Source organism: Musca vetustissima, unplaced genomic scaffold, assembly GCF_032173495.1.
Source record: "Musca vetustissima isolate MV318-11 ecotype Yass unplaced genomic scaffold, APGP_CSIRO_Mvet_v1 utg17926, whole genome shotgun sequence".
In the NCBI taxonomy this organism is placed as follows: domain Eukaryota; kingdom Metazoa; phylum Arthropoda; class Insecta; order Diptera; family Muscidae; genus Musca; species Musca vetustissima.
The window spans coordinates 154,101-167,081 of NW_026874670.1; the positions used below are offsets into that span (position 1 = coordinate 154,101).

Consider the following 12,981-nt stretch of genomic DNA (forward strand, 5'->3'; position numbering starts at 1 on the left):
GAATCCGAAAATTCCAACGGTGTTAGAAAGAGTACATGTCTGGCTCTCGTATGAACTAGGATTATTGACTTCGCTCTAAAATTAACAAAATGGTGGACCTTTGAAAACAAAATTTTGGAAAATCGCTAATTTTTTACCAAAAACCAAGTTAAAAAATAAGGAAGATCTTCACCGATTGGCTTTATCCTAGTTCATACGAGAGCTATACACTCCCAGAGAAACGTTGCAAAATTTGGAACCGATTGGATTTTTAGTTTTTGAGTTATCGTGCCCGCCATTCGCAAAAAAATGTTTAGAGAAAAACGCGTTTAAAGTTTGAGAAGCCCTTCAGCCGTCACTTGATGCTGACACAATAAATCGGCTATATCTTCAAGAGTTCTTGAGATTTTCATTTGAAATTTTGTAGAGACATTCTTTAATCAGTGTAGATTCGAATTATATCAACAACAATTTTGACCCCGAGAATGGGGGGGGGGGGTCCCCTTAAGGGAATGCTGCTGCGAGGGTATGAGTTTTGCTATCAATCATACGCTCCCTTATTCTCGGTAAGGTCTTGGAGCGTATAATTATTGACAACGGAAATATATTAAACATTAATAAAAATACTGTTGTTAAACAAATAGATTTTAAAATAAAATATTATCCCACTTGTCTTTTCATGTTGTCTTTTATGTTAAATATATATATATATATATATATATAACTTTTCGAAACGAAAAAAAATCGTCAAAAGTTCTTAAATTCCCCTCCCGCCTAAGGGAGAAGACAATGCTTTTTGCAATCTCGCTTCATGCATTTTATGTTGAACACTTCATTATAAAAACATTTGTCACATATATGTTGCGATTCAGTTTTTTTTTCTCACATTACTCTTTCACGTTGTTTGTGATAATGAAGTGCTGGTGGTGCTTGTGATACCACCACTACAGCTATTGTGTACTACTGCCATCACAACGACTGGTCATATTTGCATACAAATTTTATTCATATTTCATGTGCATTTTTCTTTCGTCTTCTTTATATTGCTCTTCTTATTTTTCTTCTTTTTTTCAAACTATTATTTTGCATTTCATTTCGTTTCCATTTCCCATTTGTTGTCTTCATGATGGGGTCATTGAGCAAAATACATTCGTATTCATATGTCAAAACATTTTATATTCAAACGGGGTTTTGTTCAGAATTGTTGGGTTTCTTCGCCATGATTTGGATGATGATATGCAAATAAATTCTGTCAAACAATGTAAACAGATATAGAAATTATATTTCATATATATATTGTATTCCAAGACAAGATTCTTATATTGTAAGATTCTTGTAGTATCAGTAGCACAAGACAGACAGTTTGTCTATTTACATTTCAGTTTATTGATATTTGATATTATTTTAGATTGCTTAAAAGGGTCGTTTGTCTTAACATAAAATTTGTTTGTCATGTTTCCTCAGGCTTTTCGAAGATTGAAATATTTTTCCTTCATTCAAATCATATCCATTATTGTTTGGTGTTCCATTAAAACAACAACAACAAAGGCATAGATTATGATAGCACTTCTATATTGTTGCTGTTGTTGTAATTTATTTTCTCTTTCAAATACTTGGAAATACAAAATGAAATATTCTCCACTTACCGGGGTTACTGTATATTAATGTCTGCCAACGGCATTGGTTATAGATAGCAAAAAAAGATTTGTGTCAATAGTTTTGGTTTCCATTCGTAATACAGTCCTTTATTTTTCAGATGGACTCCTAATGTGTTTTGTTGTAGCAATGCATTATAATCTTTAAATGTTTTTGAAAAATAATAAAAACCAAATCGCTGGCTTAACTGGTAAAAGCAGCAAGTCCATATTTTATAATTTTACAGGAGAGACAAAAAACTATACAATTTTTTTTTTGAATAAATATTTTTTAAATCTGTAAATGCGATTGGTTTTCATATGTTATGAGTATTTAATTTGTGTAAAAATAAAATTAAAAAAATATATATGTTTGGGCGATATACACGCATTTGTGGACTTAGAGCTTTTTCTGTTTCTTAGTTTGTATGTTTTCTTGGACTTATGCCTTTTTCTTACAACTTGTCTCTCATTTTGTTTCTTACTTACTGCAATGAAAGTATACTTTTGTTACTTTTTTATTGTTTTGCAATGATAATAAAAGATTTTATGTTTTGATTGTTTTAAAAAAATAAACACAATTTATTTAATAATATATGTACAAAATGAAAAGTATGAAAAATTATTTTTTTTAAATGAAAATTAAATCAGTCTTATTTCAATGCTGAAAAAAATTATATTATATTAAGTTCATTTTATTCATGTGGCAAATTGTCATAAAATTTGTGACATTTTTGGGCAAAGAAGATTTTAAATATTGTAAGTCTTCGTACTTTCTGGCTTTTATTTTTCTTCGTTCTCGTCGAAGTTGTTGTAAATCTGACCACTTCCGTGCGACTAAATTTGCATTTATTTTTTGTGGGAGTTTTTTTCCATTCTTCGGGAAATCTGAGTTTAAAATTAATTTCGCCATTAGGTGTATATTGCATTCCTCGAATGTCTGTCACTTTGTGATCGCCTTTTCCACGGCCCGGGCGAATATTATTACAAAATTTTACACTGTTAAATTTTTTAAAAAAGGAATAATCCAAATATGTAACCTCATAAGGTTCAGGATTTTTTCTTGCTGATTTACATATTCCAATATATTCAGCTGGTACATTAACATTTCTATTTTTGGTGGCTCGTTCTATCATAGAGTGTACACTATCCGCTTCCATTTGTGTATGACCAATTTCCAATATTTTTTGCTCAATTGTTACTTTATGTTTGACGGCAGCATTCAGCAAGGCATTGGCCATTACACAATTACGGTTCTGGTATGTGCAACCGTCACTATAAAATATTATTTTTACCGGATTGCTATTTTCACTTAGAATTTTTTTCTCCACAAAGTAAACCCATATACTCGCAAATTCTTCGGCGTTAAGCCCTCCTTCTACTTCATCCCACAAAAAACAATACCCTTTTTGGTTTCTTAGATTGTAGAAAACTAAATTATGAACCTGTAATTTTGTACGGTAATATAGGCTGCTAACATGGGATTTTGGGGCCATTAGAACCGCTTGCAGGTCTACTGTAAAAACATATGTTTCCTCTTTTTTATCTTTTGCCTTTTCATATCTAGCCTCGTTTTTTTTCTGTTGGTGAAGGGCATATTCTTCATAAGGGAGATTATCGACTGAATAACGTGCACACAATTCGCATTGATCTTTTTTAGGTAGAAACAATGCCAAATTTTTTAAATCAAATGTTTTATAAAATGCGGCAATTGAAAGTGACTTCATTTTTTTCTCTTTGCACCAATCATTCACATAGAAATCGTACAGACCCTTCTTTGAGCTCCATTCTGGCAACAGATATTTCTTTTGGGTATCAGCACGACAGTAATGCGATTCCATTGATGGAAGGGCATCGAAAAATGAATTAAGACATAGTCTTTCACTTGAGTCTTTCCTTGGAGTATTTTTCCTTGAACTTGAAGTTGGGGGCTTATTCAACCAATTATACACAGCCTTTTCACCAACATCCAACGTATTTAAAAAATATTTTTTGCACACTCGCATATTTTTGCCATGTACCTTGAAGTAATATTTTAAAGTTATATTTCTTTTTGATTTAGATACAATTTTTCTATTTCGCGGTCTTTTAATTGGGACTATTTCAATTAAAGTGTTTACATAAACTTTTTTTTGTTCCCAATTCATGTTCCAAAATTTTTTAAAAATATTTTTTCTTTCATCGTTATTTATCTCCGCACATTTCATGGTGCCATATTTTTTACATCTGCATCTACCCTTCATTATTCTCGATTCTTTCACCTTTTTGTAATTCCAAACATTGTTTTCCTTTACTCTTCCAAAATATTTTTTTCCATTCTCTCTGCGCATTCTATTTTTGACCGCAACCCAAGTTGCATTTTCAACTTGGACTCTTTTTTTGCGAGATTTACATGGAGTTGGTAACTCGTTGGAATCTTCAGAGTCAGTATGGAACCCATATGGTACCAGACCTATGACTCCATCGTCCAACTCAAATCCATAATCAACAGGTTGATTTTCGAAATTGTTGTTAACATTAAATGACATGGTAGGCGTCTATTTAAATAATAATTAACAATATATTTTACCAAATTAATATGTTGTAATACAGTTATCTTAAGCACTATTAATTAAACACTTACTTTGTTTTTAAAAAAACTGTACACTGAATATTTTAAAATATTTTGCCAATTTCAACACGTGTGATTAACCTGTTAATGTACTCACTAGACTGATCGATGTTCATACGATTAATAGCTTGATTCTAAATGATTTTAAATGAAACAATTGATAATACAGCACTGGAAGAAGTGAGATATTACGCAAACTTGTGATAAGTTAGACTTAGTTCTCTTTCTCATCACTACAATTGACATAACAACATCAAATCTCAATTTATTGACAAATTGGACTTACAGCCTTTACATGTTGTTAAGCCAGCGACATGTTCTAAATTGGACTTACCGCCTTTACTCATCACTACAAAACTACAACAACAAATGAGATAACTGTATTTTTTTAAAAAAAAAATCGATGTATTTTTATTAATTGAACATGTCTGCATCAAAATCTCAATTTCAAGCAAAAGTGGACTTACTGCCTTTACCAGTTAAGCCAGCGATATGTTTTTGTTGTTGTTGGGTTTGTATGTTTAAATGTATTTCCTGTATATGTAGGTGACACAAAACAGAAGGAACTTATTCGACAGGAGGATGTTGTTCTTAATAAAAAATAAATTAATTATACAAAAAATAAATATGTAAGTAAAATAATTATATATGTAAGTAAGGAGGCTAGGCTGAGGAGTAGGGATCAGCTTGATTAAATTTGGATTTCAAGTGGGTCCGGTTTCACTCATCAGGTATTGTTCTAGGTGTATTTGAGTGAAAGGACCCATTATACTTTGGATAATAAATAATAGATGACCTTAGTTTTCCTTGGTTTGGAAGTGGCTATAAAGCGAAGATAAAGTTCGGAGGACATAGGCATAGAAATTAACTCCGCAGCCGCTGATAATAACCAAAGCAATGTAATAACTCAAATTGGAAGCGCTGTTTCCTATGAATGAAAACCAAAATTGAGATTACAAATAAAATTGGAAGTATATAATAAAGAGATTCCTTTTCTTTGGTTTTACTCTTAAATGTTAAATATTAAATTTTAAATATTTTTTCTTTTTATGTTTTGCAAAAGAAAACGTATTAATAATAAATATTTGTTTATAATTTATAAACTAAGTGCGTTGGTTTTTGTTGTTGTTGCTGTTTTTTCGGCTGAGTTAATTTCCGGTTTTTTCATTAATTTGTTTTTCATCATATTGAACAGGTTTTTGTAACATTTGTTGTTTCTTGGTATTTCCATAAATATTCCAAGTTCCGAATACCACCCTCCATTTCTCCGCCATCATCCTCCTCAGCTTGGAGTTGTATTTTTTTGGGGTGGTTTTCATCTGAAGACTTTTGACTTTTCTTTGGTTTTGGATATTTTTTGCATTTGCATGATGTGGAATTTACAGTTGTCGAAGTTATTCCATTTTCAGTGCTGGCTTACGTAGGAGTTCCTGCAATTTGGCCCTGGGTGCATCCACAATTAACATGTGCAATGATGAGAAATCCCAAATAATTGTAAAGTGGAAAAACATATTTGCAATGGCAATCAAATATTCGAAGAAGGCAAACCAACTGAAGGCTATGGGAAAGAAGAAACACAAATTATTTTGAAATAAATAAAATTGAAAAATAAAAAGTAATTTTAAATAAAAATATTCATTTAAAATTAATTGAAAATGCTTCAGATTTTTAAAAAATACAATGGATTTTTAAAGATTATATTTGAAGGTCCACAATAGGCAAGAATTCTGTGAGGAATATTTTTAAATGACCTATATGGCGTGGGTTTTTATACCCTTCACCACACTGTGGTACAGGGTATTATGTCTTTGTGCATATGTTTGTAACAGGCAAAAATAATCGAGATAGACCCATGGTTCCTTTTGAGAATATGCATAGAATCACTTTCTGAGTCGATTTATGCATGTCCGTCAGTCCGTCCGTTCGTCTGTCCATGTTGTAAACAAAGTACAGGTTGCATTTATGATCCGAATTGGATGAAATCTGGCACAGCTCTTTTGTTTGGCCCAAAGACGAACCCTATTGAAATTGGGAAAAATCGGTTCAGATTTAGATATGGCTCCCATATATTTTCGTCCGATTTAAGGTAAATGGTGTACCAAAGTCCCTATATATCTTTAGATTTGCACGAAATTTGGCACAGCGTAATGAATTAGGCCTAGAATGATGTGTGTTAAGTTTCCTGAAAATCGATTCAGTTTTAGATATAGCTCCCATATATATTTTCGTCCTATTAAAGTTAAGTAGTGCACCAAAGTCCCTATATATCTTTCGATTTGTACGAAATTTGGCACATCATAATGAAATAGGTATAGAATGATGTGTATTAAGTTTCCTGAAAATCGGTTCAGATTTAGATATAGCTCCCATATATATTTTCGTCCGATTTAATGTAAACGGTGCACCAAAGTCAATATATATCTCTCGGTTGCCACGAAATTTGGCACAGCATAATGAATTAGGTATAGAATGATGTGTGTTAAGTTTCCTGAAAATCGATTCAGATTTAGATATAGATCCCGTATATATTTTCGTCCTATTTAATGTAAATGGTGCACCAAAGTCCCTATACATCATTCGATTTGTACGAAATGTGGCACGGCGTAATGAATTGAGTTTAGAACGATGTGTGTTAAATTTCGTGAAAATTGGTTCAGATTTAGATATAGCTCCCATATATATTTTCGTCCGATTTAAGGTAAATAGTGCACCAAAGTCCCTTGATATCCTTCGATTTGCACGAAATTTGGCATAACGTACTGAATTGAGTCTAGAATGATCAGTGGTGAGTTTCGGGAAAATCTCTTCAGATTTAGATATAGCTCCCATATATATTTTCGTCCGATTTATGGTAAATAGTGCACAAAGGTCCCAATATATCCCTTGATTTGCACGAAATTTGGCACATCGCACTGAATTGAGTTTAGAACGATGTGTGTTAAATTTCGCGAAATCGGTTCAGATTTAGATATATCTCCCATATATATTTTCGTTCAATTTTAGGTAAATAGTGCACCAAAGTACCTTTATGTCCTTCGATTTGCACAAAATTTGGCATAACGTACTGAATTCAGTCTGGAATGATGAGTAGTAAGTTTCGGGAAAATCGGTTAAGATTTAGATTTTAAGGAAACATATGTACAATATACCCAAAGTAGTGAAGGGTATCATATAGTCGTTCCAGTCCGATTTTACTACTTTCCTTACTGGATAAAGAATTTTTAAGAATATTTTTTTTAAAGAATATTTTTTCAAGGACTCACACTAGGCGTGGATTTTTTAAGGAATATTTTTTCAAGGGTTACAACAGGCGTGGCTTTTTTAAAGAATATTTTTCAAGGGTTACAACAGGCGTGAATTTTTTTAAAGAATATTTTTTCAAGGGTTACAACAGGCGTGAATTTTTTAAAGAATATTTTTTCAAGGGTTACAACAGGCGTGAATTTTTCAAAGAATATTTTTTCAAGGGTTACAACAGGCGTCAATTTTTTTAAAGAATATTTTTTCAAGGGTTACAACTATGGTTATGGTTTTAAAGGGTTAGCCGAATATCCCCACGCAGTTGTTGCAATTTTCAATATAGTTCTATGTTATAATCTAGCCCCCCCATATGAAGTTTCGCCTAATTTTCTGTAAGCGAACTCTGAATTAACACATCCCAAGTACAATTCCGCAAGCTCTCCTTCTCTCTCTCAGAACTTACCCAAAACGTGACAATAGAAACGATGCTTGGCAAAGAATATCAACAGGCCAATGGTACTTAGAATCGACATTGCAAACAGGATTTTCTTCCACTTGATTGAGTCCCGCTGTTTTTGTGATAGTTCAGTGTGGTCTTCATGGATGGCGCCATTCAATTTAATGGTGGCCAACATATGGCACAGCGAACATACCATAAATGTAATGAAAATCCGCTCATGCACAGCTAGAAAAATAAAGAAAATATCTATATCAAACTGATTAAAAAAATAATTTAACACTCACGATAATTCTCCCGATTCGATACATAGGTGACACCGCCCAACGATGCTATCTCAATGCAATTCAATATCCATATCAGTGTCACCAGTCCACCCAATTTGCCCACCTTTTCGGGTCGTTCCTTTTGCAGTTTGGCCAACATACTGCGATAATAGTTCTTGTACATGAACGCTATGGGTATACGTGGACCCAGATGTAAGGCAATGCTAAAACGCCAAAAATAACGTTGAGGACTAACACCGGTAATTGCACTTATTGAGGGTACAATATTGTAAACCTAAAGGGAGGTGGGGCGTGAAGGCGATATTAGAGAATTATAATGGACCTGAAACTGATTACGAAACTTACGCGACAATGTGTCTCATGTACGTCATCATATTGGAAGACATAGGCTGTAACGAAGCAAGTAAATAATGTTGCCAGGGGCAAGAGGGCTGTTACCACACAGATCCGATGAAAACTTGTAAAAAGGTGTACGCCAATATGGAAATCGTTTGTTGCGACTTGTGACTGTGAACAGGAGGAGGATGTTGGTGTTGATTCTTTGTAGGGCTGAAATGAAAAATAGAGCGGTTAGAAACATATATGAGAAACTCAGGAAAATATAAAAAAATTTCCTAAAACATATACATCTGTATTCTTTAAAAAATTCACGCCTGTAGTAACCCTTAAAAATATTCTTTAAAAAATCCACGCCTGTTGTAACCCTTAGAAAATATTCCTTAAAAAATCCACGCCTGTTGTAACCCTTAAAAAATATTCTTGAAAAAATCCACGCCTGTTGTAACCCTTAGAAAATATTCCTTAAAAAATCCACGCCTGTTGTAACCCTTAAAAAATATTCTTGAAAAAATCCACGCCTGTTGTAACCCTTAAAAAATATTCTTTAAAAAATCCACGCCTGTTGTAACCCTTAAAAAATATTCTTTAAAAAATCCACGCCTGTTGTAACCCTTAAAAAAATATTCTTTAAAAAAATCCACACCTGTTGTAACCCTTAAAAAAATATTCTTTAAAAAATCCACGCCTGTTGTAACCCTTAAAAAATATTCTTTAAAAAATCCACGCCTGTTGTAACCCTTAAAAAATATTCTTTAAAAAATCCACGCCTGTTGTAACCCTTAAAAAATATTCTTTAAAAAATCCACGCCTGTTGTAACCCTTAAAAAAATATTCTTTAAAAAAATCCACACCTGTTGTAACCCTTAAAAAAATATTCTTTAAAAAATCGACGCCTGTTGTAACCCTTAAAAAATATTCTTTAAAAAATCCACGCCTGTTGTAACCCTTAAAAAATATTCTTTAAAAAATCCACGCCTGTTGTAACCCTAAAAAAATATTTTTTAAAAAATCCACGCCTGTTGTAACCCTTAAAAATATATTCTTTCAAAAATCCACGCCTGTTGTAACCCTTAAAAAAATATTCTTTAAAAAATCCACGCCTGTTGTAACCCTTAAAAAAATATTCTTTAAAAAATCCACGCCTGTTGTAACCCTTTGAAAAAATCCTTAAAAAATCCACGCCTGTTGTAACCCTTAAAAAAATATTCTTTAAAAAATCCACGCCTGTTGTAACCCTTAAAAAAATAGTCTTTAAAAAATCCACGCCTGTTGTAACCCTTAAAAAATATTCTTTAAAAAATCCACGCCTGTTGTAACCCTTAAAAAATATTCTTTAAAAAATCCACGCCTGTTGTAACCCTTAAAAAATATTCTTTAAAAAATCCACGCCTGTTGTAACCCTTAAAAAAATATTCTTTAAAAAATCCACGCCTGTTGTAACCCTTAAAAAATATTCTTTAAAAAATCCACGCCTGTTGTAACCCTTAAAAAATATTCTTTAAAAAATCCACGCCTGTTGTAACCCTTTGAAAAAATCCTTAAAAAATCCACGCCTGTTGTAACCCTTAAAAAATATTCTTTAAAAAATCGACGCCTGTTGTAACCCTTAAAAAATATTCTTTAAAAAATCCACGCCTGTTGTAACCCTTAGAAAATATTCCTTAAAAAATCCACGCCTGTTGTAACCCTTAAAAAATATTCTTGAAAAAATCCACGCCTGTTGTAACCCTTAGAAAATATTCCTTAAAAAATCCACGCCTGTTGTAACCCTTAAAAAATATTCTTGAAAAAATCCACGCCTGTTGTAACCCTTAAAAAATATTCTTTAAAAAATCCACGCCTGTTGTAACCCTTAAAAAATATTCTTTAAAAAATCCACGCCTGTTGTAACCCTTAAAAAAATATTCTTTAAAAAAATCCACACCTGTTGTAACCCTTAAAAAAATATTCTTTAAAAAATCCACGCCTGTTGTAACCCTTAAAAAATATTCTTTAAAAAATCCACGCCTGTTGTAACCCTTAAAAAATATTCTTTAAAAAATCCACGCCTGTTGTAACCCTTAAAAAATATTCTTTAAAAAATCCACGCCTGTTGTAACCCTTAAAAAAATATTCTTTAAAAAAATCCACACCTGTTGTAACCCTTAAAAAAATATTCTTTAAAAAATCGACGCCTGTTGTAACCCTTAAAAAATATTCTTTAAAAAATCCACGCCTGTTGTAACCCTTAAAAAATATTCTTTAAAAAATCCACGCCTGTTGTAACCCTAAAAAAATATTTTTTAAAAAATCCACGCCTGTTGTAACCCTTAAAAATATATTCTTTCAAAAATCCACGCCTGTTGTAACCCTTAAAAAAATATTCTTTAAAAAATCCACGCCTGTTGTAACCCTTAAAAAAATATTCTTTAAAAAATCCACGCCTGTTGTAACCCTTTGAAAAAATCCTTAAAAAATCCACGCCTGTTGTAACCCTTAAAAAAATATTCTTTAAAAAATCCACGCCTGTTGTAACCCTTAAAAAAATAGTCTTTAAAAAATCCACGCCTGTTGTAACCCTTAAAAAATATTCTTTAAAAAATCCACGCCTGTTGTAACCCTTAAAAAATATTCTTTAAAAAATCCACGCCTGTTGTAACCCTTAAAAAATATTCTTTAAAAAATCCACGCCTGTTGTAACCCTTAAAAAAATATTCTTTAAAAAATCCACGCCTGTTGTAACCCTTAAAAAATATTCTTTAAAAAATCCACGCCTGTTGTAACCCTTAAAAAATATTCTTTAAAAAATCCACGCCTGTTGTAACCCTTTGAAAAAATCCTTAAAAAATCCACGCCTGTTGTAACCCTTTGAAAAAATCCTTAAAAAATCCACGCCTGTTGTAACCCTTAAAAAAATATTCTTCAAAAAATCCACGCCTGTTGTAACCCTTAAAAAATATTCTTTAAAAAATCCACGCCTGTTGTAACCCTTAAAAATATATTCTTTCAAAAATCCACGCCTGTTGTAACCCTTAAAAAAATATTCTTTAAAAAATCCACGCTTTTTTAACCCTTAAAAAATATTCTTTAAAAAATCCACGCCTGTTGCAACCTTTCAAAAAAATATTCTACAAAAAAATCCACGCCTGTTGTAACCTTTAAAAAAATATTCTTTAAAAAATCCACGCCTGTTGTAACCCTTAAAAAAATATTCTTGAAAAAATCCACGCCTGTTGTAACCCTTAAAAAATATTCTTTAAAAAAATCCACACCTGTTGTAACCCTTAAAAAAATATTCTTTAAAAAATCCACGCCTGTTGTAACCCTTAAAAAAATATTCTTTAAAAAATCCACGCCTGTTGTAACCCTTAAAAATATTCTTTAAAAAATCCACGCCTGTTGTAACCCTTAAAAAAATATTCTTTAAAAAATCCACACCTGTTGTAACCCTTAAAAAAATATTCTTTAAAAAATCCACGCCTGTTGTAACCCTTAAAAAATATTCTTTAAAAAATTCACGCCTTGCGTGAGTCCTTAAAAAAATATTCTTTGAAAAAATATTCCTGTGATAACAAAGATGGCATCTGGTGATTATGAACGACTTAACATTCTTGCATAAAAGTTATCCTTCAAGTGGGAATCCTTCTATTTCACGAGGACTTCGAGGATGGGAAGAGCGATGGAAATAATAGAATGCACAAAAATATGTCACACCATTATCAACACATGTTTATGACTTTGTATTATATTCACAATGGAAGGAAGAAAATACCAAAGAAGACTAGGAAAATGCCGCCAATACAAAAGAGGAAAATAGAACAAAAAAAAAAGAAATAACGTCAAAGAGATGGGGATGCTTTACAAATTAAAACGGCAATGCCATTTGGGAAAAGGTGTAGCGGACTGGTCAGGATGGTTGGTAATGCGCAATGGAAGCATTTCGGATAACACAGGACAAACACCAAAAGTGGAAAAGATGACATTAGAAAATACAAATGTTACAGACAAACAAAGATGGGGTTGATAACAAGTGTGGACATGGCCTTTTCTAATGAATGAAAGTAATATGCCGTATTTGTATAAATGCATGTGTGTGTGTGTTAGAATGACAGAGAAAGGATGAATGATGGATAAGCAGAGAAAGCACAAGCTGAATGACCCTTTACGAGGGATATAAAAATAATTAGGGAATTTAGATATATGACAGGAGTGGATTTTTTTTAAATATTATTTATGGGTCCAGATTGTTGTAAATTTTTTATGAATATTTTTTCAAGGCCTTACCGAGGCGTGGATTTTTTAAAGAATATTTTTCAAGGCCAAACCAAGGCGTGGATTTTTTAAAGAACATTTTTTCAAGGCCTTACGAAGGCGTGGCTTTTTTAAAGAACATTTTTTCAAGGCCTTACCAAGGCGTGGATTTTTCAAAGAATATTTTTCAAGGCCAAACCAAGG

At 32.2% G+C, this 12,981-nt stretch overlaps 1 protein-coding gene across 1 annotated transcript; it reads right to left on the minus strand.

Moving 5' to 3' along the window:
* Window positions 1-5,618: 5,618 nt before the first annotated feature.
* LOC133335752 (post-GPI attachment to proteins factor 2-like) lies at window positions 5,619-8,757 on the minus strand (the record flags this gene model as incomplete). Its single annotated transcript, XM_061544053.1, has 4 exons — window positions 5,619-5,782; window positions 7,928-8,149; window positions 8,209-8,482; window positions 8,554-8,757. Coding segments are annotated over 4 exons (864 nt in total), but the record flags the coding sequence as incomplete, so codon positions are not given.
* Between the last annotated feature and the right edge of the window lie 4,224 nt (window positions 8,758-12,981).